Raw genomic sequence first — 27,748 nt, 5'->3', positions numbered from 1 at the left:
CCAGAAGCAGCAGGTACTGTGGGAATTGTGGGATGAAAAGACATGGCCTTTGACCTCATGAGTCGAAGAATAAGAAGACAGCCTAAGAATCCCTACCTCCCAGGATCTCTGAGGAAGCATTTAGGCAGTGTATGTGAAGGGCTAGCCAGATGTCTCCTACCAATATTTAATGACCGGTCAGGACAGATGCTGAGTATGAATGACCAGGATGCCACATCAGCATAATGTTTTCTCACACAGTATGACATGGACTGAGGAAGTAGAGTCACACTCTTATCTTCTCCTATTTGTCATCCAAGGGAAGCCTGTTTGGGAATGGAAAATAGTGGGGCTGTCCTTATCTGATCTTGGTAGATGCCCAGCCCCACCTGACACCAAGTTGGCTTACCCGTACCATGGGTAACATGTCACATGTTACAAACGATTCCATGTGTCTTCTTGCCTCCAGCTGGCTTAGGCAGGTTCCTCGTCCTTGGTTGTATCTACTCCAGCCTCAATGTCTTCTCACCTTCCTTTGCATTTTTGTTTTTGTTTTGTAGGAACAAGTGTTCCTGCCACTTTCAAGGAGTGGACTATCCTCCAGGGGACAGTGACCTCCCATCTTTGGGCCATTGGTGAGCTTCTAGGATAGGAGCCTGTTGTTCTTGCTGCTGACTGAAGACATTGCAGCCAAGTAGAACTTTCCACCATGTGACACTCTCCTTCCCCCTCTGTACAGGGAGTGGGGGACAGTGAGTTGAGTGGGGGTGTCTTTCTGAACCCTAGAGTGATGAGTGCAGTGACTTGGGTGTGTGGGTCTTACAATGACCAAGCCAGCTAACTTCAACGCCCTTGTCTTTCTGCAGCCACTGCAAAGATGGTGTCATGAGCTGTGACAGCAGAGTCCCAGGTGAGGAGGACTGGACGGTGGGGACTCTCTCGCCCTCATGATAGCGGAGTTATGGAGAGGATAGTGGAAAGCTGGGGTGCTTATTAGAGTAGGATGAACCTACCCCAGATTTCCTTACTCTAGATTTTCCTACCTTGGGCCTTCTGTGTTTCTGCCTTCTTGGCAAAGGATCCATCTTGGAGGCTGGCATCCTCAGCCCCCACTAGACACTCCTGAGGTATCTGTACATTTTCATATCCTCCCTTGAGTCTTGGATTTCCTTGGTCTGAGCTGTCAAGAATCCACCAAGGTTGGCCTGGCCCTGCATAGTGCCAAATTTGGGGGTCACAGAGACAGGGTAGATGAAACAGTGGTATGTCAGTCTACTTGGGGTAAGGAGGTAGGGCATGTGAACTGGGGCCCTCAGGGCGGGCCTCCTGGGGTAGAGGAGCCTCCTAAGGATCAAGTTAGTGCAGAGGGGATGGGAGAATAATTATGAGGCAGGTGGGGAAGGGCAGGGCCTTGAGACTCAGTTGGGTTCAAATCTTTATTGACATGAATTGTGCAGCGTTGAGTATCTCATTCCACCCCTCTAGGTCTTCCTCTCTTGAAGATAACCCAGATTCCTACATACTATTCATGTTTTAGGTAGATTCTTCAAAGTTGTTGTTTTGTTTTGTTTTCTAATTTCTTGTGTTGGATTTCTGTTTCTTTGGGATTTAACTATTCCTTTCTATCTTCCATCCGAGCCTGGACATTTACTGATTCCCCTGTGCCCCCTCACCCTCCAAAGCATAAACAAAATTCACACCAAGTGTGAATTTGGCAGACTTTACTGAAGGCTTATGGAGAAAGAGTAGCTTAATGTCGAAGGTGGCAGGAAATTGGCTCCATGATGTTCAAAGTGCTTTGTCCATTTTGCTATGGTGCTTGGCTCCTCTCCTGGTCCTCCTGGGGCCTTTCCTGTCAGTCTATACTGTCTTTCGAAGCAGAAGTGACTTCATCCCATCACGTGGGTAGGGATAATAACACCATACAGGGTGATCAAATAAGACTAAATAAGATAATGCATGGGAAGTGCCTGGGGCAGCAACTGGTATGGCGGACCTGTTCCTGATGGTAGCAGTTGTTGTGTAATGTGACCATACACATCCAACTCTCCCTCTGCCATGGGTATGTAGAAACCCATGCAATACCCATTCTCTCCCTGCCTCCTCCAGCTGCAGGGCCCTAGGCCTCCTGAGTCCCCACTGAAGTAGGAGTCCATTCCAAGCCCAGAGGTTACAGCACCTACTTCTTTCCTTCCAGCTGTGGCTTGCCCAGCAGGCCAGGTCTTTGTGAACTGCAGTGACCTGCACACAGACCCAGAGCTGAGCAGGGAGCGGACGTGTGAGCAGCAGCTGCTGAACTTGAGCGTGTCAGCCCGCAACCCCTGCCTGTCAGGCTGCGCCTGTCCCCAGGGGTATGGACCTATGTTTCCTTCTTTCACCTGCGTGGAGTCTGGTAGAACCAGGGACCCTAGGGGAGGGGTGGGAACAGCCTCATACCACCTGGCAGGGTGGTGCTGGCCCAGGGCAGCCATGATGCCCAGGAGGAGCTTCAGAAAGAGCAGGCGCCTGAGGGTGTAGCCAGAGATGGGTTCTGTCTGGCTGTGCTTCTTGTTGAAAGTGTGGCTTTGGATGAGGGAGGCACATATCTTCTCTGAGACTATGTTTTCATCTTTGAAATGTGAGTGATGGTGCTCACCTCAACAAGGGGATCAAGTATGTTCCCAAAGTAGAAATGTTGAGTTGAAGGTCTGGTATGTTCACCCAAGTGATCTGATGGGTTGAAGACCAGGCCAGAAGAAACTCAGGTTTCAGCTCTCAGCCTCTTCATCTGGACAATTCTGAGCAGAGTCCTCAGGTGGAGAGCTGATATCCCTTAAATACTTCAAACAGAAAGCCTCACCCAGTACGAATATTCTTTCTTCTAGTCTCCTGAAATGTTGCCATTAAAGTCATATAAGAGTTCCAGGAGCTAGGTTTTGTGGATTTTGAGTGAGTCTCCATTCTTCTTTCTGTGAAATGGCAAAGTAAGCACTCTTATGTGAACAGACAGCATTGTCTTCACTCATTTGAATCCCAGATGTATTTTATAAATGCTACTCTAGGGCTGGGAAGGTGGCTCAGTGGTAGAGCGCCTGCCTTGCATGCATGAGGCTGTGGGTTCGATTCCTCAGTACCACATAAGCAGAAAAAAATGCTGGAAGTGGTGCTATGGCTCAAGTGGAAGAGCGCTAGCATTGAGCTGAAGAGCTGAGGGACAGCGCCCAGGCCTAGAGTTCAGGCCCCATGACCCGACCCCCAAAAATAAATAAATAAAAATAAATGCTACTCTAATGGAACACAGGAATGATTGAGTCCCTGTAAAAGGTAAAGAGAAGATAATCCACAAATTGAGAACAATTTGAGGGCAGATACCTCAGCCTTGAGTTTTCCTATGCTCTCCCCTGTGGTGGGTACATGTCAGGAACAAGGCGGGAGCATGGATGGTAGGTGGCAGTGTGCCTGGGACTGGGCCTAGGCCTGACAGCTGAAGACGGTGAACCCGATCATTGCTATGTCTGATACAATTATGGGGTAGCAGAAGACAAGGAAGCAGTATTTGTTGTGTATTTACTTGGTGCTAAACAGTGTGCTCAGGCTCATAATTCTCCTAATGACCTTGGGAGAGGGTGTCATTATCCATGTGTTATACATGAAAAAAAACAGAGACAAATAAAGATTAGCAGCTTTAGGTAAAACACAGTGGGTTGAGCACACCCCTTTACCCTCCAGGCTTCCTTCTACAATCACAATAAAATATTGGTAACGGAACGAAAGAGATATAAATCCTTAGAAACAAAGAGAAAGGAGTGGTGATGAAGATACCAGGATGACAATGCCCCAAGATAGGTTAATGGATTTTGAAGAAGGAACCTGGTTAGCCGTGTAGAGACTGATCGTAACGAGTCCAGAGGTAATCAAGGAGAAACAACTCACATTGTCTTGAGAGCTTCCAGAGCAGCAGTCGTAGGCATCACAACATGGCCTTGTGGGAGGAAGACAGGAGGGTGAACTGCAAGTCTCTGTAAGGAGCATTTAAACTTTGAATGTCCTCCCACATCCAAAGGAGACATGCTTAGAGTTGTAGCCTGAGAACTTCAGTACATGTCCTGAGATGATTCTCTTAAGCTCCAGCCTGATAGTGAGTCAGATTTCAGGAAGCCAGACTAGAAGGTAAGAACATGGTAGTTTTGGGGGCCTGTAGGCTGACAATTCCACTAAAACCCTTCAGGATCTAGTCGCTGGTTTATAGCTAGTGACTAAAGAGACCCTGATATCAACTTGACCAGGCAGGCCTGTGGCTGGGAAAGCTGAACCTTACCACCGATGTTTGGCAGAGACTTCTGAACTGGCCCTGGCCTGTCTCTTGGTTTTCCACTTACCAAGGTACCTCTGAGCTTCCTTGGGTGGCACCAGAATGGAATAGCAGATACATGGTCAGCTTCTTCTAGCATATATACTGAGAACTGCTTCATGGCACCTTAGATGCACAGATCAAGGCAGACTGAAGAAAGGTGCTCTTCTGATGACTTGCTTGTTGTGTCCCTACAGCCTGCTTAGACATGGGGACATGTGTTTTCCACCAGAGGAGTGTCCTTGCACTTGGAAGGGGAAGGAGTATTTCCCTGGGGACCAGGTGATGTCACCCTGCCATACTTGGTAAGTGAGGCCCTTGAGGAAGGCTTTGATTTTTTGTTGGGAAGGGCATGACTATGAAATACATTGTCAAATATAGTGTGGCTTTCTCCTTCTACTATGTTCAAGTTCATGGTGAATGCTTGTATGTCATGGAGGAGTCTGTGTACATATCACAATTTATGCATATAAATAATCTATTTTTATGTGCTAGTACTAGGGCTTGAACTCAGGACCTGGGTGCTCTCCTTTTGCTTTTTTACTCAAGGCTGTACTTTACCCCTTGAGTCACACTCCTACTTCTGGCTTTGTGGTGGTTAACTGGAGATAAGAATCTCATAGACATTCCTGCCTGGGTTGGCTTCCAGCTGTGATTCTTCTATCTCAGCCTCCTGAGTAGCTAGAATTACAGTCTCAAGCCACTATCACCTGGCATATTTTGTGTCTACATGAATGTGGGCTTATTCAAATGTGTATATGAATGTTGGGTTCTATAGAAACAAACTTGGGACTAGTTCTGTAGAGACTGCCCATCTTCTCCAAAGCAGTATTCCCCAGACACATAAGTGTATATCTATAGCATCCGATCCCTAGCTGTCTGACCCCAGAAGTCCTTGAGTTTTAATTCCAGGACATAGAACTCTATACAAATGTGCTCAAGTGATTGTGAGATTTCATGACTCTGATGGGTCAGAACTGACCAGAGTGCCAGGTACATGTGGCAAGAGATTGAAAATTGATGGCTTAGTCTTGCCAAGGGTGCCATCTGCAAATCTTTTTGGCTCTGCTTTTAAGATACACCTCAAATCTGACTCTTTCTTCTTCAGCAATTACCGTGCTCTGAGCTGCTATTTTTCCTCTTTCCTGACTTCCTGCAGTAGTCTCCAAATGGTGCATTTTCCCTCAACCCCCCAACCTTCAGCTTGGATTCAGTGTAGCAGCCAGAGAAGAGCACAAATCAGATAATGTCATGCCCATCATCAACTCCTCCAACGACATCCTCTCTCATTCTGTCATGGTCTTCTGAGACTATGTCATCTGACCTTCCACCATCCTCCAAGTCTTTCATCTAGTCTCTTGCCCTTGTACCATCTAGCCATCTCATCTCCCAAGTATACTGCAGGGCCTTTGCAGATGATGCTCCTTTTCAGCATGCTTTTCATCTAGATGTCCATCCAACCTCTTTTAAGACTGTTCACATGACCATTAGCCACTCCATTCTCATATATTTCCCAAGTCCCTTCAGCTTGCTGCTTCCACAGCTCTCACTGTCTTTCCAATACATTGTATTCCTTACTCATGCTTGCTATTTTTAAATTGTTAGTGTGTATCTTGTCCCTTTAGAATATAAGTTTCAATAAAGCAGAGTTTTTTTTAAAAAAAAATCTAACATATCTCAAATTCCTGGTAGAATGCCTGGGATATGCTAGGCACCTAGTCTTGACTGAATGCATGAATCAAGTGACAGAGTATGGATTTTAGAGTCAAAGGGATCTACATTACATATAAGCCCCATTATTTATTAGGTATGTGTCTAATTATGAGTCCAGAATCTCAGGATCAAAGTCCTGCCCTCTAGGCTTCTGTTGGAGGTGGGGGATATTTGTTGGCCTTCTTGCCTATGGACGCAAGGTGTGCATTCAAGGCTCTGTCAAGAGCCTTCAAATAGGGTGGGCTGGGTCTTGTGAGCCTCTGTGTATGTGTTTCAGTGTGTGCCAGCGGGGCTCGTTCCTCTGTACCCTGTACCCCTGTGCTTCGACCTGCACGGCCTATGGTGACCGGCATTACCGCACATTTGATGGGCTCCCATTTGACTTCGTGGGTGCCTGCAAAGTACATTTGGTCAAGGTGAGTTCCTGGGTGTGTCTGCCCAACTGACTCCATAGGGCTCCATAGACACCAGGCCTGGGGAATGTCAGGAAATATTAATGCTTTGCATCCTGATCTAGTACATAATTCGTGGGGTAGAGAATGTGGCTGCCAGGGACTAAAAGGGTTGAGTAGCAAATCAAAGCTGGAGAGAACTCGGCTGCCTCCTCACTATCATTATATATAAACTTGTCCATTGGTCCCACTGGTTTTTCTGTTTCTAAGAGAAAGGGCTAATGCCTAAAAGCTAGTGCTATTAATACAGTATATTCCTGGTGGTCTACTGAGCCATTTTTGTGGATTCTTTCACTCAGTTCTCATGGCAACCTCCAAGTCTGGGTTTGCTGGCTGTAGGTTATGATGTAGTAAATTGGGCCTGAGGACATTAGGGAACTTTCTGAGCCACACAACTGGTCAGCAGCAAAACTGTGCTGGATTTGAACTAAGAAATATGTCCCCAGTCATGACTCAGGGGCCCTGAGCTAAAAAGTCTTTAGTTTCTCTTAGAAGAATTGGAATGGTGATGCAGGTAGCACAGCAAAGGTAACAGCCCCACAAAGAGAGGCATGAACAGGGCATGTGGTACCTTGTGCTATTTTTTTTTATCCATTTAGCTAGCTAGCCAGTCATCATCTATTTATTTTTGACTTGAATTCTGGGCTCAAGTGGTCCTCCCACCTCAGACTCCTAAATACATGGGACAGCAAGCCTGTGTGCCATGGTGCCCTTATTTTATTTAAAAAGAACTGAAAGCATTGTATGCTCTTCATTATAATTTGAGGTAATATAGAAGAATATATTAAAATTAATATTGCTCTTCTGTTAAATAGCTACTCTTAAGGGTGAATACTGAAGGACCAGTTTCCATGGTACACACCAACACACATATATGTACTTATACATATACACTTTTTATGCCTGTACTGGGGTTCGAACTCAGGGCCTCATGTTCTTAAGGCTTATGCTCTACTACCTGACCCATGCCTCCAGTTCTAGCATTTTGCTAGTTAATTAGAGATATGAGTCTCAGATTTGTCTGGCCAGGTTGACTTTGAACCATGATTCCTTGATCTCAGCCTCCTGAGTAGCTAGGATTGCAGACATAAGCTTCTAGTACTCAGCTGCTATTTGCCTTTTCTACTTAAAAGTATACCTTGGGCATGATCTCATATTGTCAGTACATGTTTATTCTTTTGAACGTTGGTAGTACATTCTACATACTATGTTTTATTATTTATTGCTGGGCATTGAGGTTGTTTCCAGTATTTAAACCTTTCAGCAAATACTTGTGTGGCTGTGTCTTTTGATTGTTAGAAGTAGAATTACTGTATAAAAACTTAAAACATTTTAAATGATGTTTAATGCTGGCAAGCTGCCCTCCAATGAAAGGCTCACATCAAGAGTTTGGGAAAAAAATCCCTTCCCTACACCCATCAAACCCAATCATTCCTATTATATTAACTCACTCATTTATTCTTAGATCACTTTACATGCTAAATATTATGCTACTTCTCCTTCCCCCACCCCCACCTCAAAGAAACTAGCTTTAGAAAGCTGGAATTGCCTAAATCACATAGTTCACACAAAGTGGTTTGAAAACAACTTCAGGGTCCATGTCCCCCGCTTCTGTGCACTCAGCATATCTCCCTGGTTTTAATGAGTTCTCTTTTCTTCTCTTCAGAGCACATCCAATTTCAGCTTCTCTGTGATTGTAGAAAATGTGAACTGCTACAGCTCTGGCATCATCTGCAGGAAGTTTATTTCCATCAACGTCGGGAACTCACTCATCATCTTTGACGATGACTCGGGGAATCCTGTAAGGCCAGGGGCTGGTGAAGGTTGTGTTGCAGTGTGTGGGCTAAGGAGAATAAATAGGTGGGGACGAGGACAGGGGATGGCCGAGGCCTGGAGCATCATCAAGGCAGGAGCTCAGGCTAAATTCTTTGTCCAAAGTGAACTAGAGGTCAATGTCAGGACATGAAAGAAACAGAGGTATTGGTGAGATCCTAGGACTGGACAGTGGTTTGTAGCCAAACACAGCTGACCTGGATATTAGAAAACACTCGTTCCTGAGGACTGACCACCTCTGCCCCTTTAGAGTCCCGAGAGCTTCCTGGATGAGAAGCAGGAGGTCCACACCTGGCGAGCAGGATTCTTCACGCTGGTGCATTTCCCACGGGAGCACATCACCCTCCTGTGGGACCAGAGAACCACAGTGCACATCCAAGCCGGGCCTCAGTGGCAGGTAGTCACATGAGCAGGACATTTCTGCTTCAGCTTTTGCCTGGGGCTGAGCCAAGCTACTAGTTATCCTTGGCTGAGCAGTTTCTCCCTGAGGAGCCAAGAAGAACATACCTCTTCCCTACCTGTCCCCACCTGTTTTGTGTCCTTTTTCCTCTAATACTGTCCCAGCTGTTGCTTCTGAATCAATGTAAGACTCTGGGGCTCATGAGGATCCTTTTGCCCATGGCTCACCCTTGGTATGCCTGCAGCTGGACATGCCTTCTCTCCTTTTAGGGCCAGTTGGCAGGCCTGTGTGGAAACTTCGACTTAAAAACCATCAATGAGATGCGTACCCCGGAGAACCTAGAGTTAACGAACCCCCAGGAGTTTGGCAGCAGTTGGGCTGCAGTTGAGGTAAACTTCCCTGGGCTGATTGGAGCCCCTCATTCAGGTGGCACTTGCCACACTGGTCAAGGAAGAGATTGTTTGTTTTATTTGGTGTGAGGCTGCTCTTGGGAATTGCTCTCAGCCTCTGGTTGACTTTCCCTCAAGTAGAGACTCATATCTTCGCATCATCCAGTCTCACAGGGCCAGCTGCCCACCTGCCATTGGCTAAGTCCCAGGGGGAGGAGAGAGGGTTGGAGCAGGTAGTCTCTTTCCTAGGAGATATGGCCACCTAGTGGGGAAGGCCGTTCACATTGAAGCTTGACAGTCATCCATCCCCATTGCCTCTCAGTGCCTTGCACTGGCTCTGGTGCAGAGGAGTGATGTGGGCTGAGGAAATCACAGGGAGGAGGTGGGACTGGTGGTTCACCATATTTGGATAGAGGACTTTAAGAGGGAGGACACCATTAGTTGCTGGATGAACCTAAGTTCTTCTGTGTGGGTCCGCTCTGAAGCGAAGGAGCTGTTCAAGGACAGGGATGGTGAATGGATTTCACCTTGTGTGATGACTCTAATTAGTTAAATGAAGTTGCCCGGGGAGTGATGCTGAGGAATGACTTGGGTCAGGTTCAGTTGCAAAGAGAATTATGATCAATTATTTATGTCTGCCTTGGGTACAGCAGTGGAGATAGTAGACGTGAGTATTTCATATTTGTCATTTCTGGACTGAGTGATCTTAATTCTCCAATGGGTATGTAGGTGGAGAAGAGCTTGTATGACTAGGATCTAGTGAAAATGTAGATCTGGGGCAAGATGTAGGGAAAATCTGTATTAGTCATCAATTGCTGTGCAACCATGTTAAACCTTATAGCACCAAACACCATGTCTGTCTTACTTCAGTTCTGGGTTTAGGAATCAGGGACTGTGGCTTGGTTCTCTGCTTAGTATCTAACAGACTACCCCTGGAGGCCCCACTGGAGAAGGAATGGCTTCCCACTCATTGGTATGATTGTGGGCTATGTTCTGTTTCTGGCAACTTACAGGAAGGAGAGTTTCAACCTTGGGGGCAGTTGTTGCCAGAGACCACCTAGCTCCAAAAGGGTTCCCAGCATGGCTGTTTGCTGCTTCACAACCAGCAAGGGAAAGACTTTAGCTAGTTGAGCCCTGAGATTTTGCATAATGGGTCAATGCAAACACATAGCCACATACATCTCTTTGAATCCCTTTGAAGCTGTAGCCCTCTGCAGCTCTCCAGAGGAGGGGATCATACAAGGACATGAATAGCAGATGGTCATTCTAAGAGTCTCTGCCTACCAGCAACAGACATTCAGGGGCTGAGGGAAATCCAGAGTTCTGTCTTTGCCCCTCAGTGCCCAGAAACTCTGGACCCCAGGGACACATGTGTCCTGAATCCTCTCCGAGAGCCATTTGCCAGAAAGGAGTGTGGCATCCTCCTCAGCTCCGTGTTTGAGACCTGCCACCCTGTGGTGAGTGGACCCACCTCAGCCCCTCCTGAGCTCCCAGAACTTTCCCCAAACCCATTCTGCTCCCAGGATCCCTCATGCCTCAGAAGAGACACCTCAAGTCTAGAGAGAGATCCGTCTCTATTATCTGCTTGCCCAGATGAATCTGCCTTGTGTCCTTTGGTGACTAGAATCAGCCAGCCAGTAGCTTCTGGGCCCTTTGCAAGCGCATCTCTGTCTGGCATGTCTTTCTTATTAGGAAGTTCTGCTGTAGAGTGAGTGCAATCTCTCATGTTCTAGCTCTAGTTTTTTTGTTTTTATTTTTGTTTTTGTTGTTGTTTTTGTCTGCTCTCTGGCTTCCATGGAGATGAGTGCTGGGGCTGAGCTCAGCATACCACCCTGGGGCTTAAAGGTAGCTGTTAGGCTGGCTTGGGCTGCCTTGGGACTGGTTGGCTGGCCATGTCAGACTCTACCTATTCTTTTTTGTCAGTTGTAGGGCTTGAACTCTGGGCTTGGGTGCTGTTCCTCAGCTCTTCAGCTCAAGGCTAGTGCTCTACCAATTGAGCCACATTGCCACTTCAGTTTTTTTTGGTGGTTTATTGGAGATAAGAGTCTCCTAGAGTTTCCTGCCTGGGCTGGCTTTGAACCATGATCCTCAGATCTCAGCCTCCTGAGTAGCTAGGATCACCTGCATGAGCCACCAGTGCACAACTTCTACCTATTCTTTAGTCACTTTCCTAGCCTTTGAGTGAACATTCTGGGCTCTGGGGAAGAGAGCAGTGTTCTCAAAAGTGTATGTCTATAAGTGCCATGGACTTCTTGTTTCCTTCCCAAATGTCTGCCTTCTTCTACCAGTCACCCCACACAGATGCTTCTCCCCAGGCCATGGCTCCATCATGTTTGTGCTGGTGGCCATTAGATGGAAAGTTGTCAGTCTAACCTTCAGAATCTGTCCCTTGACCTCTGACCTCCCCCAGGTTGATGTCACTTGGTTTTACTCAAACTGCCTGACTGACACATGCGGATGCAGCCGGGGTGGTGACTGTGAGTGCTTCTGTGCCAGCGTGTCTGCCTATGCCCACCAGTGCTGCCAGCATGGGGTAGCTGTGGACTGGAGGACCCCCCGCCTCTGCCGTGAGTGTCCCCGACCCACCATCTTTGGGGCTAGGGTCTACTGAGTACTCTCTGCGTGATGGGGACCAGCTGATTTCTTTGTGTGCATTATTCACTGAGGTCTTTTTAAAATTTTTATTGTTATCCTAAAGGTGATGTACAGAGGGGCTACAGTTACATGTCAAGTAAAGAGTGCATTTCTTTTAGGACAATGGCACACCTTCCCTCTCTGTCTCCCAGTTTTTCCCTTCCATCCCCACCCACAAGTTTCATAGTTCATTTTTAATGTAGTGTCTATTGAATACTACGTCTACATTTGTCCACCCTTTCTTTGTCCCTTTACTTTCACTGAGCTCTTACAATTCTCTTTTGATTTTGATTTTTTTGTGTGTGTATGTTGGTCTTGGCGCTTGGACTTGGGGCCTGGGTGCTATCTTTGAGCATTTTTGCTCAAGACTAATGTTCTACTAGTAGAGCACAGTTCTACTTCTGGCTTTTTGGCAGTTAAGTGGAGGTAAAAATCTCAAGAACTTTCCTGTCTGGGCTGGCTTCCAACTGTGACCCTCAGTTCTCAGCCTCCTGAGTAGCCCTGGCTACGGGTGTGAAGTGATTGATCAAGAAATTCATGACTGATTTTTTTTTTAAGTATTGGGAATTGAACTCATGGTCACACACGTGCTAGGTAAGCTGTCCAGTGGTAATATAGGAATACAGAGTCCTACAACTTCCCTTTGGAATAGAACTGTAAATTACTGTGTTGCACTCAGAGAACATGTAGTCTGGAGACTTAGAGAAGTAACCAGATCAAGTCACATTAAGCCAGTGGGGGGTGGGGCAGGCCCATCCTCAGACAGTCAGGTGCAAGCCTTCCTATCTACCTCACTAGAGGAGTCCAGAGGCCTGGGCTCCAGGCCCAGAAATTACATTTGCATGCCATGTGACCTCAGACAAGCCACCCAGCTTTTCTTAGGCTCAATTTTCTCATTTGAAAAATAGATAACTCTGTCTTGCCAGGTTTATTGTGAGGATCAAATGGGAGTAATGAATACACAAGCTCTGTCTTAGCTGAGGTTTGGAGGTCCTATTACAAGTATCCATTCTTTCAGAGCAATGGAAGCCTGCAAACACAGTTGATTGTACATTTGCTATCCAATAAGAATATTACAATCGCATATATATACATATGCAAATATATATATACATATATTCTATTAGTGTGTCAATGCTTACCACAAAACAAAATTAAATATTGCAACTGATATTTAATATTATGTATATGGTAATGTTCAAAAGTAAAATAAAATAGGTTAAATTATTCATTAATTGATAATTATTTATATCTGCACACACTGGATTCTCCTGGTCCAACTCTCCAGGTTCAGATCTGAACTCCACCAAATCAGATAGCCTTGCACCTTCCTTGTATTCTGAATTTTATTTCTGTAGTAGGCGAGAACTTGCTGGGAGAGTTAAATGGGACAAAGCATGCAAAGAGTTTGATATTGCCTCATACCCTGTGGTGGGGTTGCCATTGCTTTGTCTGAGTCCCAGAAAATCTAGGCTTTTACAAAGTTAGTTACTTTTACAATCTTAGTTACTAAGGAAGAAGATGGAGGAGCATCTGCTTTTGGCCTCCATTTTCTCTGCCTGTTTTTCCCTGAGTTCCTTCAGCAGAGATGCCCTGGGGCATCATAGGGTCTTCCTTTCCTGCTTTTTCTGTCATAACAATCCTTCAGGAAGGAGACGATACACAGGTTCACAGTGGATCTCCAGTGCACCAGGCTTTGTGCCACAATTAAATTAACGTTTCTCATTGTCAAGATGAGGGTGAGGCAAGTAAAGCACATCCCTGGAGAGGTGAGACTTAAGGAAACATCAGAAAAAACAAGGATCAAGTGAAATAATACCTTTTTTTGGTAGGTCATGGGACTTGAACTCTGGTCCTGGGTGCTGTCCCTCAGTTCTTCAGCTCAAGGCAAGTGCTCTATCACTTGAACCACAGCACCACTTCCAGTTTTCTGGTGGTTAATTGAAGATAAGAGTCTCACAGACATTTCTGCCTGGGCTGGTTTTGAACTACAATCCTCAGATCTCAGCTTCCTGAGTAGCTAAGAATACAGGTGTGAGCCACCTGGCATGAAATAACATTTTAATTCAACATGGATACACATGTTTTCAGTGCTGGGGATTGAATCCAGAGTTTTGTGCATGCTAGGCCAGTATTCTATAACTGAATTTCATCCTCAAACTTCGAGGTTTTGCTGGTTTGCTTTAGAAAACCCATAAGGAAATTTTCTAGGAAAGAAGGTAAAATGAGGAACACTCATGTGCATTGTAGTGCCAGGATGAGGTAGCGGGAATTACTGTAGACAACCCTGGAGTCACTAACACATGGAACCCTTGCTTTTTTGAGACAGAGTCTTACTATATATCCTAGGCTGGCCTCAAACTCATGATCTTCCTGCCTCTACTTTCCAAGTATGGGAGTTATAGATGTGAGCCATCCCATTTGGCTCAATACAGTTTTTTTCTCTTTCTTTTATTTTTATAAATAGTGTTTTTTAAAAGTAAGAGCTGGCTCAAGATACCCTTAGTGAACGAAATGTCAGAGGATCAATATTATAGATTTTTTTTCTTTGTGTCTCAGGCTCCACTGTGGCTCAGTGAGATACAGTTACTGACTCGGTGCTTATCTTAAAATTGCAGTATTTTGTTTATCATGGATTTTTGTATTCATTTTGATGTCAGAAATATTGTCAACCTAAATAGTACAGAGAAAGATTTTTCAGAGATTAAACAATAAATATATTGCAATGGGAATGCATGTGCAGTAGTAAATTGTGGGTGTATTCGAAGGAGTTTAGTCAAGGGGAAATTTTTTACAATAAACGGAGGAGACTGCAGGAGATGTTTTACGAATAATTCTTAGCCATAAAAATCAGAGCTAGGTGTGCTCAGGATCACTAACAAGGATTTTCCCAGTCCAAGCTTAGACAGTTGTAGCATTTTCTTTTCTTTTTTCTTTTTGTCAGTCAGGGGCTTGAACTCTGGGCCTGGGTGCTGTCTCTGAACTCTTGAGCTCAAGGCTAGCACTCTACCACTTGAGCCACAGTGCTCTTCCAGTTTTCTGGTGGTTGATTGGAGATAAGAGTCTCATGGAAGCCAGACACCGATGGCTCATGCCTGTAATCCTAGCTACTCAGGAGGCTGAGATCTGAGGATCCCGGTTCAAAGCCAGCCCAGGCAAGAAAGTCCATGAGACTCTTATCTCCAATAAACCACTCAAAAAATAAAAACAGAAGTGTCTCTGTGGCTCAAGCGGTAGAGCGCTCGCCTTGAGTTGAAGAGCACAGGGACAGCGCCCAAGCCCAGAGTTCAAGCCCCAAGACCAAAAAAAAAAAAAGAGTCTCGTGGACTTTTCCTGCCTGGGCTGACTTGAACTGTGATCCTCAGATCTCAGCCTCCTGAGTAGCTAGGATTACAGGGATGAGCCACCGGCACCAGACTAGTTGCAGTATTCTTTGTGCAAGGTTGTGGTGGTCTTTCTATAGGGTTGTGGATCTGACCGTCTTCTGTGGATAATTCTGATTCCTGGGAGACATGTATGAGAGTCTCTTCTTCATATTCTACCTGCCCACTTACTATTTTGTTGTTGCTGTTAGGGCTTGACACAAGTGACTTTATTTTGATTTTGACCCATTTTTGTAATCTTAATTGCTGAGGATTTGGTCCCCATGAAAGAAGTACTTTGCCTTACCTAGGGAATCCAGGAAGGTGTAGGCAGAGGTCCCATCTTAGAACAGAGATAGCAAATAACTTGCCCTAGTGTAGGTAATGGATGAAAAAGAGAGAGAGATGGGATTTAAATTTTGGTCTGACCCTAGAAAGCTGGCTTTTAATGACATTTTTTGGGCTCTCTCCCACTGACCTGATGCACATATGAAAGCAGAGAGTTGGCCATCTTGTAATTTTCTAAGTTCAACCTTCTGAATCCACTAATGAGGAAAGGCACACATTTATCTGTAACTGCACAGCAGATAATTTCTGGAAGGCAATGCGAAATGTGCTGAACATGGTTTTAGGGTGTAAAGGGGGGGAAGATGGCTCCTTACAGACCATGTCTACAGCTAATGGAGACCCCTTCTTAGCTCAGGCCCATCAGTTGGTTCCTCATGCCTTGTTCCTGGCATTATGTGTCCCCACAAGGTCCCCAGTTTACCACTGTGGCTGGAATCCATGTAGAGGTGCTAGGGAGACAGGCTGTGGTGCTATGATTTGGCCACTAGAGGGCATGCTGAGCCCACAGTCAAAGGAGATTGTCAAGGCCCAGATGGTTTGTAGAAGACCTTGCCAGAACCAAAGAAACTATACAGAGATGAACTAAACAAGCCTGGGTCCCTGAAAGCCCTTGGTCTCCTACCCAGGCTTCTTGGAAACAAACTTCTGTTTGTATTCCTTTGGGACATTTCCAATTGGAGCATCAAGCCTTGGTTCTAACCAAGGTCATAATCTACTCTGTGTATAACCTACTCTGTAGGGCCACCACCCTCTGTCCAACATTTGCCCATTCATTCATATTCAATACGTTCTGGAATATCTACCCTGGACCTTGAGCCTTGTGCTGGAGGTGCTCAGAGGAACCACTGTATTTCATCCACTTAAAGTCATTTAAATAGAAGACCATCTCTGGATCTTGAAGTTCAGACTCAGGCCCTTGCGGAAGGGAAGAGGCTAGGTCGGAGTTCCTTTCTCTGTCCATCTGCTCCAAGCTCTGAGCCGGCTCACAGGAAATCTCTATTCTTTCTTTTTCAGCATATGACTGTGACTTCTTTAACAAAGGTAAGTCCATTGCCCACAAGGTACCTCAGGAACCTGTTCACTGCCAGCCTTGCCCTTTTACCACACCAGCCCAGCCAGACTGATGTGCCGCTGCCCCCAGAAGAGCCATGGCTTGGGGGCTGGGAGGACTCCAAGAGAGAGAGAAAGAGGGGGGGGGACAGACAGATAGATAGACAGACACAGCACAGAGACAGAGACACAGAGAGAGACACAGATACAGAGACAGGGAGAGAGACAGAGAAAGCACATCTTGACAGTGCAGAACACATAGATGCCCAGGAACTCAGTTCCCAGTAGTTTCTACAGTCCCAGTATGGGGCTCAGGCCAGCCAGTTTCCCAGAGACTAGGCTCACTCAAGTCAGCTTAAATAGGAGAGAAGAAGCCACTTGTACCAGAGTGCCAGCAATGTGGCTTTCTTAATCAAGCTCATCAGTTCTACAGAATGTCATCTTGAGTTCCCTGAGGATTTGAGTTGCAAAAGCAAATGCAAACTGCTCTTTCTGAGGAGCGCTGGGGCAAAACATATGGCCTGCCAGATCTGTCTTTAAATATAGTTAAGCTTGCAGGGTATCAGGATATGTGCCAACACCTAGATTATTAACAGAGGTGAAACACAGATTATAACTAGGGATCCAAGGGAGGTTAGTGTCCAGTGTTCAAGCTACTGAGTCCATTTAATCACTGAGCTTGAGTGGGCAGTGGCAGAATGGTTGTTTTCTGCACTGAACTTCATCCAGTTGGGTCAAGTCAGGCTTTAGTATAGTTAGCTGCTTCATCTAGTCCACAGTGCTGTTCACCTCAGACTCCTAAGCCCCCAGGTACCCTCTAGGTGCTACCCTGCATGAGCTGGCCTATGTGGCCATAGGCCCAAGACTATGTCCTCATCTACTTTCATTACCAGTTTTGGTTTGAGAAACACCCCTACCCCTGGGAAAAAATATGGTAGATGGAATTGAAGAAGACAGACCAGAGAGAAAGATACCGCAAGGCCATATGAAAGATGAAAGCTGGACTTGGGATCTAGCAATAATAATTCAGCGATACAATTCCAATTCCATCCAAATGTTAGTCCTTTGGGACTTTATGAGTCACCAACTCATAAAGGAATGGGTCTGTATTGGGAAAATCATAGTTCCCCAGGACAGGCAGTGTCTTTCTGACTTCAGGCGAGACATTTCAGCAAGACAGCTCTGAGCAGAGATTTTTCCCCCCTTCTGTGGCATTTTAAGTGGCAGTAACCGGCAAAGGACAAGCTGTTTCTAGCATCCTCCACCTACCACCCACCCACCCATCCATTCCTTGCTTTGTTCTGTCGACATTTGCTGTGGTCAGGCCTGGTGGGGTGCTGGGAAGTCAGTGGGAACTGGAACCTGGTATAGGGGTGCCCTGGAAAAGGCTCACACTGCCTCCCAAGCACCAACGGTGTCCCTAACTCTGCATCCAGTGGTTAGTTTAAAAGTGATGTCTGCTGGGAGCATTTATACCACAGGAATAAGCAAACACCGAACATGGTTTTTTTGTTTTTTTTTTTTTGAGATGTTATTGACCATTTACCCACACAGCACTTGTCTATATACTCTCTACTGGGGGAGACAGATAGAGAACTCAATTCAGATTCACATCGCAGAGGTATGACGGATGTGTGTCTGCTCCTAAAACTGGCAGAGCGCAGAGGAGGAGGAAGATTTTTCTGTGTGGCAGAAGAGGGTTCCGGAGTGGACATTTGAGCTGGCCCCTAGCAATAGAGTAGGCATTTGCCAGGCACCAAAAAGGGAAGACTATTCTGAGGGGGTGGAATGGCACAATGAAGACAGGCTGAGCCAGAATGTGGCTCTTTCAAGGAAGAGAGCAAGCAAGTTTGGTGTAGCAGGAGAGGATGGAGAGAAGTGGGGGTCCAGAGGGTCAAGAGCCCCCAAATTGAAGGTAGGCTCTTTTGGATTCTATCCTGAAGGCACCAAGGATGACTGGTGAGTCCCAGTAGGAATGTGGCTGGGGAAGTGACTCGGGAAGCCTGAGGAAGGCGATGGAGGGTCAGGACACATCCCAAGCAGCAAGCTCAGTTACAAGTCTGTTAGATTTGTCTGGGAAACCCACGTCTCATTCCAGCCTCTGTGCATATGTACAGAAACCTCCAAAATACAAATGTGCACGTGCTTGAAACCAGTAGATGATCATTAACATTGAGCTCTGGCCTCCTGGCCTTCATCCCTCAAGCCATGGATAGGCAGAGACCAGGGGTGATGAAACCGGTGTAGAGAGACGTTTGAGGCCTCAGATGCCCCCTGAGGCCAGCTTTCCCAGGCTCCTTGTGGGATGATTCCATCACTGTGCAGAGGGCCAGTTTCAGCAGTAGATGCCAGCCTGGGGTCCCCCTCCCTGCCCCTCTTCCTACTCAAGGACATCAATGCTTCTGGGACCTGGAATAAGAAGCCACTAAGAATCCTTTCCTGGTACCCAGTCTCTTCCCTAGATTGGACAGGGTGGGATAAGTGAGTGTGGGGGTTCTGACTGAGCTTTTCTCTCCAGCACTGGGTAAAGGCCCCTATCAGCTGTCCAGCATGGTGGCAGGTGGTGCCCTGGTGGTCGTGAAGGTACTGGGTGATGGCCTAGCCCTAGTGAGGGCAAAGGATGTGGCTCCAGGAGACATTGTGAACTTCCTGCTGACAGCTGCTCTGTACAAGGCCAAGGTCCACGGTAAGGTCCATTCTGGGAAGGTCCATTCTAGCTCATTTGGGAAGGAGAGAGGCAGGTGCTGGAGGAGGAGAAGGTGTTGAAACACTAAGCCATCTACTGAGGCTGGAGGAATGAAGACACCAACAGGTTCTCACCTCCCAGTTCAGCCTGGGCTTCTGGGACAGTTAATTAGCCTCAGTGAAGAAAAGAGATACTTTCCATCTTCCTCCCCAAATACCAGGGAGGCCAAGGCCAGATGCGGCTTTCTTTATACCTTGCATTGTGCAGCTTGTATGTTTTAACACAATGGCAACTCCTCCTCCTTCTCCTTCTCCCTTTTGTCCTCACTCCTCCTTCTCTCCTTTCTCATTTTCTTCCTCCTTCTTTCCTCTCTTCTCACCGATATCCCTCTCCTTCCTGTCCACTTCCCTCTCTCCCTTTTATTAATCCCATGCGAGGCACAGGAATCTGGGATGGGTGAGGGGCAGTCCCTGCTGAACATCAGTCTCAGTCCCACAGGGAGGATGGCTAAAGGCATGCACAACACCCAAGTCAACACTAGGGGGAGCCCTTAAGTCAGTCTTGGGGAGCCAGCAGAAGCTTCTTGGAATAAGTGACCTTCCCCCTGAGGGCTGAGAAGGACAAGAAAGGGACTTGGCTAAGCTCAGGAGTGGGCACTGAGGAGCCCTGGAAGGGGTATAGGAGAGAAAGGACGTCTGCCCTGCCCCAGGGGAGCCACGGTCCCCGTTCTCAGTAGTGCAAGCTGGGGTCCAGTAGGAAGTGGCAGGTGGAATTATTACATGGCTGCACAAAGAACCTGAGAGTGAAGAGCCAAGACCCAACCTCCGGAAGGTCGGAAGTCTTGGACTCCAAGATAGTTCTTCCTGCTTAGTCATTTCTGAGCCCCAGATCCACGTGGTCCTCCTTGAAGAGGTTGTGAGAACTTTCTGACCTTCTTTCAGTGTAGTGGTAATCATACGTAGTCAGGAGTATGTGCTGGCATTCCTGCAGCTCCATGGACATACTACAGCACAACCACTGAGACGTTCAGCCTCAGAGACCTTGCCAGGCAAAGGACTGCCCAGCCCAGGCTCAGTCATCATCAGGCCTGGGTCTCATCAGCCTAGCGAAGGCCCAGGCTCTCCTGGCCCTTGTCCTGTGCTCCTTCCCCTGTACTATACATACCTAGGGTATTAGATAGCAAAAGAAAAAGTGAGATCTTGGGGTCTACACAGAGGAGGAACCCCTTGTCTTGGGAAAGTTGGTGATGGAAAGAAACAGGGAGCAAGAAGTGTCATGGAGACATTGGAACCTGGCAAATCGCCAAAGCCCAGCGTCTCTCCCGTGTCTGACAGAATGTGCCCTCTTTCAGGGCAGCCGTTTCTGCCTGCTTTATTTACTGCCGAATCTTGAACGTGTAGAATAACACAAGGCCCGAGGAAAGGAGAAGTCGGGGAGCTAGGGGCAGCCATGGAGGAGTAGTCACTAACAGAGCGGACATATCCCAGCCTGTTGCCCAGCTCCAACTCTGGGCCCCCTTTTCGTCACTGACCTTTTTCACCTGGCTCTGCAGACCCGGATGTGGTATCCCTGGAAGCAGCAGACAGACCCAACTTCTTCCTCCATGTCACAGCCAACGGGTCTTTGGAGCTGGCTAAGTGGCAGGGCAGTGAAAGCTTCCACCGCCATGCCTCCTTCTCGGTGCATCGGGGGACGTGGCAGGCAGGCCTAGTGGCACTGGAGTCCCTGGCAAAGCCTGGCTTTTTCTTCCATGTGTCTGGTCTGGGACTGGCTCTGCGGCTGTATGAGCACACCGACGCCTTCCGCCAGGGCACACTCTTCCATCTTCTGGGTAAGTGACTACCCGGCCATCATTCTTGACACTTCCTCCTTCCCTCTCCTCCACTGTTCTTCCTGCCCTCTTCCTCGCTGCCTTCAGTGGTCCTGCCTGTAGGACCAGAGGTGGCCCATCCTCCATATTGGCAGGCTAGGGAGCCCTAACCACGTGGGTTGGGGTCCAGCCAATTTCCTGGGTCCTGCCTAATGCCCCAGGCCACAGGCCAATGACACGGTCTAAAAATACATGGCCTTTGTGGAAGTGAGGGGAGAAGCCACTGTGGTAGCCTGTGGCTCAGATTTCTTGCCGAAGGGGCTCATGTCTACCCATGAACTGCCCACTGGAGCGCCAGGGCTGAGCAGCCAGAAGCCCAACTCTCCCATGGAGGGCCCAGATAGTGAGAGGGCTAACTCCCTAATCTTTCCAGTTGAGGCTACTGACTATTCTCTTTTGCTAGGTGAGTCTGTCTTTGTCTCAGTCCCAGAGGGGCCATGCTTACATTCAGCTCATGTACTGAGTCCTCTTGTAACACCCACAAGGACAGATTTAAAACAAACCAGGGCAGCAGAACTGCTGGGATTTTTCACTAGGAGACACTGGGAAAGGGTAGAATAAACACAGATTATAAAGCCTGGGTTCAAATTTTGACCTTGGTGCTTGACACTGGAGGGGAACTTTCATCTCAACTCTGTAAATTTACCTGTACTTTGCCTTCAAAGGATATTGTGAGGATTGAAGACTTTTGCAGGCTGTTCTCTGGGCAGGATAGAGAGTAAATGCTCCCAGGAGTCAGTCTTGGCTTCAGATCTTCAAGCTCTTTGAAAAACAGGTGTCTGCATTCAGCAGCAGCTGGGGAATCAGGGTGCCTCGAAGGGACTCCTGGGGTGCCACTGCTTCCTCGGGTCTCCATGGAACCTGCTGCACTACCCACTCTAGCTGCTGTGTAGAGACTGTCACTTGTGCCAACATAGTCTAGAATCTGGTCTACTTCACTAACTTTAATCTCCACACCCCATAGGCCACAGACTTCTCATTTATCAAGGCACAAGGGACAGGGCCTCTTTGGAGAACATCTTCACAAGTTTATTTCCCCTCCCTGATTTCTGTTTCTGTTTCCTCATCTGTAAGCTGGGAATCATGTCTGCTTTAGAAGATGATGAAGAAGATTTAGGAAGGGATACAGTGAGCGGTGTGGGGGCAACATTTGGTGTCTTCATTGTCCTTATTACCATGAGTCCAGCTACCAGAGGCAGCAAGAGCAGTGCTCACAGAGCACCAAGTCCTTTAGTGGGGTGACACCTCTGGGAACAGAGGGCGGAGCTTAAAGATGAACAGAGGGTGGAGCTTAAAGATGGCCCCTCCCCTGTGAGGGCTGTCTTCGCAGGAGGGCCTTGTGTTCAGATAGGAACAGGTCTCCAGATGCTCTCACCTCACCTGTCACGGGACAGCCCTTCCTCCAAGGAGGCAGACAAGGCGAGATGTCAGGGATGCAAAGAATCCTGGAACCAACATCTCAGAAGGGCAGGGCAAATGGGGAGCCTTGGGGGAGAGATCAGGAGTCTCTTCAGTCAGTCCTTGAAACCCACCCTTAACGACCCATGCCAGACCCATGCTAGACTTCCCTCAGCCTGAACCCTCAGATCATCAGGATCCCCAAGCACTGACCCCAGCCCCTTGGTTTGGCTTTTTACCCTTTCTCTGTGTTTAGTCCTAGTGTCCCCTCTGTAGGGCAAGGAGGACATGGTGGTGAGCTGGGAGGCCCTCTGTGCTGTGATATCTGACCCAGAGATGGTGTCTGATCATGCTCAGTCCAGAGACTGTGGGTGGGTCACCTTTCTAGATGCCAAGCCCTCAGGAGCTGCCTATCCTATCTGTGAGTGGCGCTACGATGCCTGTGCCAGCCCCTGCTTCCAAACCTGCAGGGACCCACGGGCAGCCAGCTGTCAGGATGTGCCCAGGTGAGAGCCAGAGGATCATGAGCATGGGGTTGAAGTATGTGCACCAGTGTGTTGTACGCAACTGTATACACACATGGGCTTGTCTGTCGTCTGGGAGCATGTGCATGAATTCACACAAAGGTGTGTATGTGTACCTCACATGTCTGTGCATGAGTGCTTCATGTGTTGCATATACCCAGTACATATATGTAGATAAACCATATGCAAATATAGATATGCATACAGCTGAGCCTTATGTGTGTTTGCCTGGGTTGTACACAGTTGTACATGTGAACACATCTGATTTCCATGAAAAAGGTGATCTGTGCAGCTGTGTGTGAGAATGAAGGTATACATACTGCTATTTGTGAGAATCTGTGTGAATGTGTGTGTATGGATAGGTGGATGGATACATGGACAGATTGAGGGATGGAGGGATAGAAGGGTCACTATTTTATCAACCTGCGTGATTAGAGGGAGATATGAGGGTATGTACACTGTGGCTAGGATGTGCACAAATGTCTTCATATTCACATCTTATCCAGCTCTGTCTCTCTTGGGGGAGGGAGCCATGTTCAGCATACACATTTGAGTCTGCATACACACGCATGTGCACAGTGCAGTGTTTGTGCTCTATCTAGGTTTAAAGGGGGTGACCAGCTCTATATACTAGGCCACTAACCAGGGTCCCTGCTCTATCCTCAGGGTAGAAGGTTGTATCCCTGTGTGTCCTGCTCCCAAGGTCCTAGATGAAGTCACCCAGAGATGTGTCTATCTGCAGGACTGTAAGTGGCATGGATTCCTCCAGGTGCCCAGACTGTCATTGAGCTGTCATGCCCAGAGCCCCAGGACTGAAGCCATAGAGTCAGGGCCTTAGGAAGGAGAATATTTCCAAATGGGCTTCACGATTCAAATGCACTTATTTCATAGGGGGGAAAGATGAGGCCTGGGTGGGGACAGGACCAGTCAAGGTCTTGTGCTAACGAGACAAGGTGGCCAGACTTGGAGGTGATACTTCTTGGCTCTGAGTTCAGGATTTCAAGCTTAGGGAAGAGTCCAGACCTCTTAACTTCTCTGAAGACCTCCAAGGCCAAAAGACAGAAGGCCCTGACTGCCTGGTTATGGGAAGCTGGTCTTATCTTGTCATTTAGGGTGCCAGGCCTCCAGCTCTGCACCTCAGTCCTACCCAGTGATGATAGCCAAGGGTAGCTACCACCCCAACTGAGCCCGTTCTCTTGTCTGCCTCAGGTGTAGAGCCAATGGTCTGGGTCCCCACAGAGGCGCTTGGCAATGAGACCTTGACACCCAGCCAAGTCCTGCCCACGCTCAGCGACAAACAGCTGCAGCCTCCACTGGACACAACCAGGACCCCCACCCACAGGCCGGCCTTCACCCCAACAGCCCCCTTTACCTCAGCCTCAAACCCACCAATGGCAGCCACCAAAGGGTCAATGACGACCTCAGGTCCCACCAAGCCTGCCCTGCAGCATCCGATAGGGTTCACTGTATCCAACCTCCCCGCCCACCCCACAGAGGCCACTGGCAGCAAGGGAGTGACCACCAGCCTTTTGGCAACTTCTCACCCCCTGGAATCCTCAACCCACCCTGTGTCAATGCAGACACCCACGCCTGGCATGTTATCAGGTGCCACAGAGACGACCAAGGTGACCCTGGCCTTTGCAGGGAGCGGCAACATCACAGTTTCCTCCCGATCATCCCCTGTAGCTCGCTTCCCATTGGTGACCAAAGCTGTGACAGTCACAGCGCGTGGCTCTTTGCCTGTTAGGACAACAACACTCCTGCAGCCCTCTTTGCCGGCAAGTCCCTCCTCCAAGCCCGTGGCTACCCCTGGAGTTACCCCCAGATCTGCCACCTCCTTGAGGGCCCACAAATCCCTGCTGACATCTGCAGGAACTACATCTATGAACAAGACGGGGATGCCCCAGCCCACCCAGGCCCGGAGGCTTTCAAGTCCCAGCAGCCCTCTGGCCATGGCGAGTGCGGCTGCAGCGTGGGCTCCCATCAGCCCCCTTGCCACCAAGGGCATGGAGGCGTTGTCATCCACAGAGAAGGGAGAGCCTGGGCACAGCCATCCCATGGGAATGCCAGTATCCTCACGTCCAAGTCCAGTCCCCACTGCCCCGACCCATCCAGCCCGACGTACCACTGTAGCCATAAGGCCTCCAACTCTGCTCCCAAGGACCTCGGCTGCCACCAGCCTGTCCACAGTTGCTCATGGCTTGGGGGCAACAGCTTTAGTGTCTCTGGAGTCAGCTCAGCCCTCCCAGCTCCTCTCTGGCCTGCATCCTGATACTAGCCTGCCCCTGGCTAAGACGGGCACATCTGCTCCTGTGGCCACGCTTGGTTCCAAAGGCTCTGTTCTCACTCCCCCACATCAGCCTCAGGCCACATCGCTGGTGGTGGCCACAATTCCACCTGCTCAGACACTCAGCCCAGCAGTGCCTCTCACCCCAGCTGTGGTAGCCCAGGTGCATCCACCCAGCCACATGACCCCCCAGGTAACAGGCACAGCACCAAGCCTCCTTTTGGGAACCACACTGCCAACTTCTGGAGTCACGGCCATGCCTGCAGGGGCAGCCCCCACAGTATCTGTTGCCCCACGAAAGAGCACCACCCAGAAAATGGCCATTCTTTCTAAGCAAGTATCCCTGCCCACCTCCCTTTATAGTTCTGTCCCAGACAGATCCACAGAGCTCACACCTACTGTGCGCCACACTGCTGCCCCCCTGGTGACGAAAGCTGAGGGCCCTCGGGCTGGCACTGTGCCGGTGGTGCCTACATCCTACCCCTTGAGCCACGCCTCAGCCAGGACGGCCTCCCGGGAGAGCTCTCTAGTTCTGCAGCCTCAGCTGGGACTGCATGGGACCCCAGCAGGACCCCAGCCCCCAGCAGAGCCAATGGGTGAAGCCACCACTGAGCAGTCGGGACGCTCAGCTCCAGCCCAGGGCATCACACAAGGGTCGGCTGAGGCCTTTGCAACTTCCATGGAAGCGAATGCATCTGCCAGCTGTGTTGTGAGTGACTTGCAGGTTCTTACTCATCTGCAGAACCCTCCCTCCACACGTGTCCATACCCCATGCACTGAGCTCGACAGACCACACATATTCTCAGGCCTACAACAGCCTCTGTCTTCACAGATTCCAGGCTGCAAGATAGAGATGCAGGGTTTTTTTTTTCTCTATCTCTGCCCCAAGCTTCTGGTGCCCCAAGAAATTCCCAAGGCTTCTCTGAATCTGGAAAGCACAGCAATATCCCATTCTGTCCATCTGGACCTGAGGGGCTGATCAGATGACTTGATGTGGTACTTGATGTGGTGTGACAATGACTGTGTGCCACTGAGTGTGTATTTGTCTCTTGAGTATCTGCTATAAGACTATGCACACACATATGCACACACACATAATGTGTTTACACATTAGACAAAGTAAATTCTAATGTATTTGTGTGTATGTGCTGCATGGTGTGACATTCTTTGTGTGTATTTTTACATGAAATCAAGAAAAAGAAAGTGTGTTCATGTATACATGTATGCTTGGATGTCTGTGAGTATGACCTAATGTGTCTGCAAGTCTGTGTACTTGGGGCTTTCAGCACAGATATGCAGAGGTCTCAGAGATTCTGGCCCCTGGTTCCCAATCTCAATCCCAAGCCCTTGTTGGCTTGGCAGGCATGTGGGGTGTGGGAACCATTCCCTAATAATTTTTACCTCAAAGTCAACTACCCTGCTAGGACCTGCATTGTTCAAACAGGTGTGGAGGGGCTAGAGGCCCTGGTACTGGCTGTGATATTCTTTCTCCTCTCTGTGCCCTAGCCCATTGCTGAGCAGGACTGCGTCCGCCATATTTGTTTAGAAGGCCAGCTGATCCGTGTGAACCAATCCCAGCACTGTCCTCAGAGTGCTGCACGCCCTCATTGTGGGGTCCTAGGCCTTGCTGTTCGGGTGGGTGGAGATCGCTGTTGTCCCATCTGGGAGTGTGCCTGTGAGTCGTAGAGTCAGCTGGAGTCTTTGTATGTACCTTGTATCTTACCCAGTTAACAACTACCACTGATCTGTGTGCTACCTTGCCTTCACTACCCTGCCTCCCCTCCCACAGGACTTGTTATCCCAGGGTGACCCTTGACCTGGCATATTTCTTACCCTTTTGATCTCTGACCTCTGTAAGATACCCGATCTGAGAGAACCTTCAACCTCTAGGCCTCTGAATCATCCATGAAAAGGCCCAGGCATTTGCCCATCTTCCTAGGTGGTCTTGGCCTTGGAGGTTTCTGCTTATTCTCATACCTTGTCTTCATCCCCAGGCCGATGCTCAATCTTTCCTGACCTGAGCTTTGTGACCTTTGATGGAAGCCATGTGGCCCTGTTCAAGGAGGGCATCTATATCCTCAGCCAGAGAGCAGATGAAATGATCACTGTCCATGTCCTTGACTGCAAAAGTGCCAACTTGGTAAGTACACCTTGCTTTCTTCTCTGCAGGACCTGGGCATTAACCAAGGTTTAGAGAGGGAGAGTTTAGAGAGGTTTAGAGAAACAGTCCTTCTGTCTCCTGGGAATCTTCCCTGCTTCAGGCTAGATGACATGGGGAACAAGATGTGCAGAGTACACCTTCCCGCCATTCCTAGGGCCCCTTGCACCATTCCCAACCCACTGCTAGCTTTCTAGGCTCCTGTGGGTTGGCATTGGAGTATGGAGGAACTGGGAGGCCACTCTAATGTGTCTCTTGTGGTCATGTGTGCCAGCTGCAGGTGATTGCCTCTAGGATGGCTCCTGAAGAAAGTGAGCCTGCCTCCCTCCCTCCCT

At 48.3% G+C, this 27,748-nt stretch overlaps 1 protein-coding gene across 1 annotated transcript in view; it reads left to right on the top strand.

The window, feature by feature from the left end:
- The window catches only part of Otog (otogelin), a 64,375-nt gene that overhangs the window by 19,500 nt on the left and 17,127 nt on the right, over positions 1–27,748 (top strand). Inside the window, exons 21-38 of the mRNA XM_013034118.1 lie at positions 540–614; positions 846–889; positions 2,177–2,330; positions 4,507–4,614; positions 6,300–6,438; positions 8,141–8,275; positions 8,558–8,704; positions 8,977–9,096; positions 10,437–10,553; positions 11,507–11,663; positions 16,455–16,481; positions 19,009–19,176; positions 20,729–21,007; positions 22,833–22,950; positions 23,635–23,714; positions 24,178–25,964; positions 26,762–26,930; positions 27,250–27,395. Of these exons, the coding sequence (XP_012889572.1) occupies positions 540–614; positions 846–889; positions 2,177–2,330; positions 4,507–4,614; positions 6,300–6,438; positions 8,141–8,275; positions 8,558–8,704; positions 8,977–9,096; positions 10,437–10,553; positions 11,507–11,663; positions 16,455–16,481; positions 19,009–19,176; positions 20,729–21,007; positions 22,833–22,950; positions 23,635–23,714; positions 24,178–25,964; positions 26,762–26,930; positions 27,250–27,395 (3,970 nt within the window). The remainder of the gene's footprint in view (positions 1–539; positions 615–845; positions 890–2,176; positions 2,331–4,506; positions 4,615–6,299; positions 6,439–8,140; positions 8,276–8,557; positions 8,705–8,976; positions 9,097–10,436; positions 10,554–11,506; positions 11,664–16,454; positions 16,482–19,008; positions 19,177–20,728; positions 21,008–22,832; positions 22,951–23,634; positions 23,715–24,177; positions 25,965–26,761; positions 26,931–27,249; positions 27,396–27,748) is intronic.

The sequence above is a fragment of the Dipodomys ordii genome, unplaced genomic scaffold, assembly GCF_000151885.1.
Source record: "Dipodomys ordii isolate 6190 unplaced genomic scaffold, Dord_2.0 Scaffold183, whole genome shotgun sequence".
Classification (NCBI taxonomy): Eukaryota; Metazoa; Chordata; class Mammalia; order Rodentia; family Heteromyidae; genus Dipodomys; species Dipodomys ordii.
This window is presented reverse-complemented; position numbering and strand designations above follow the sequence as displayed.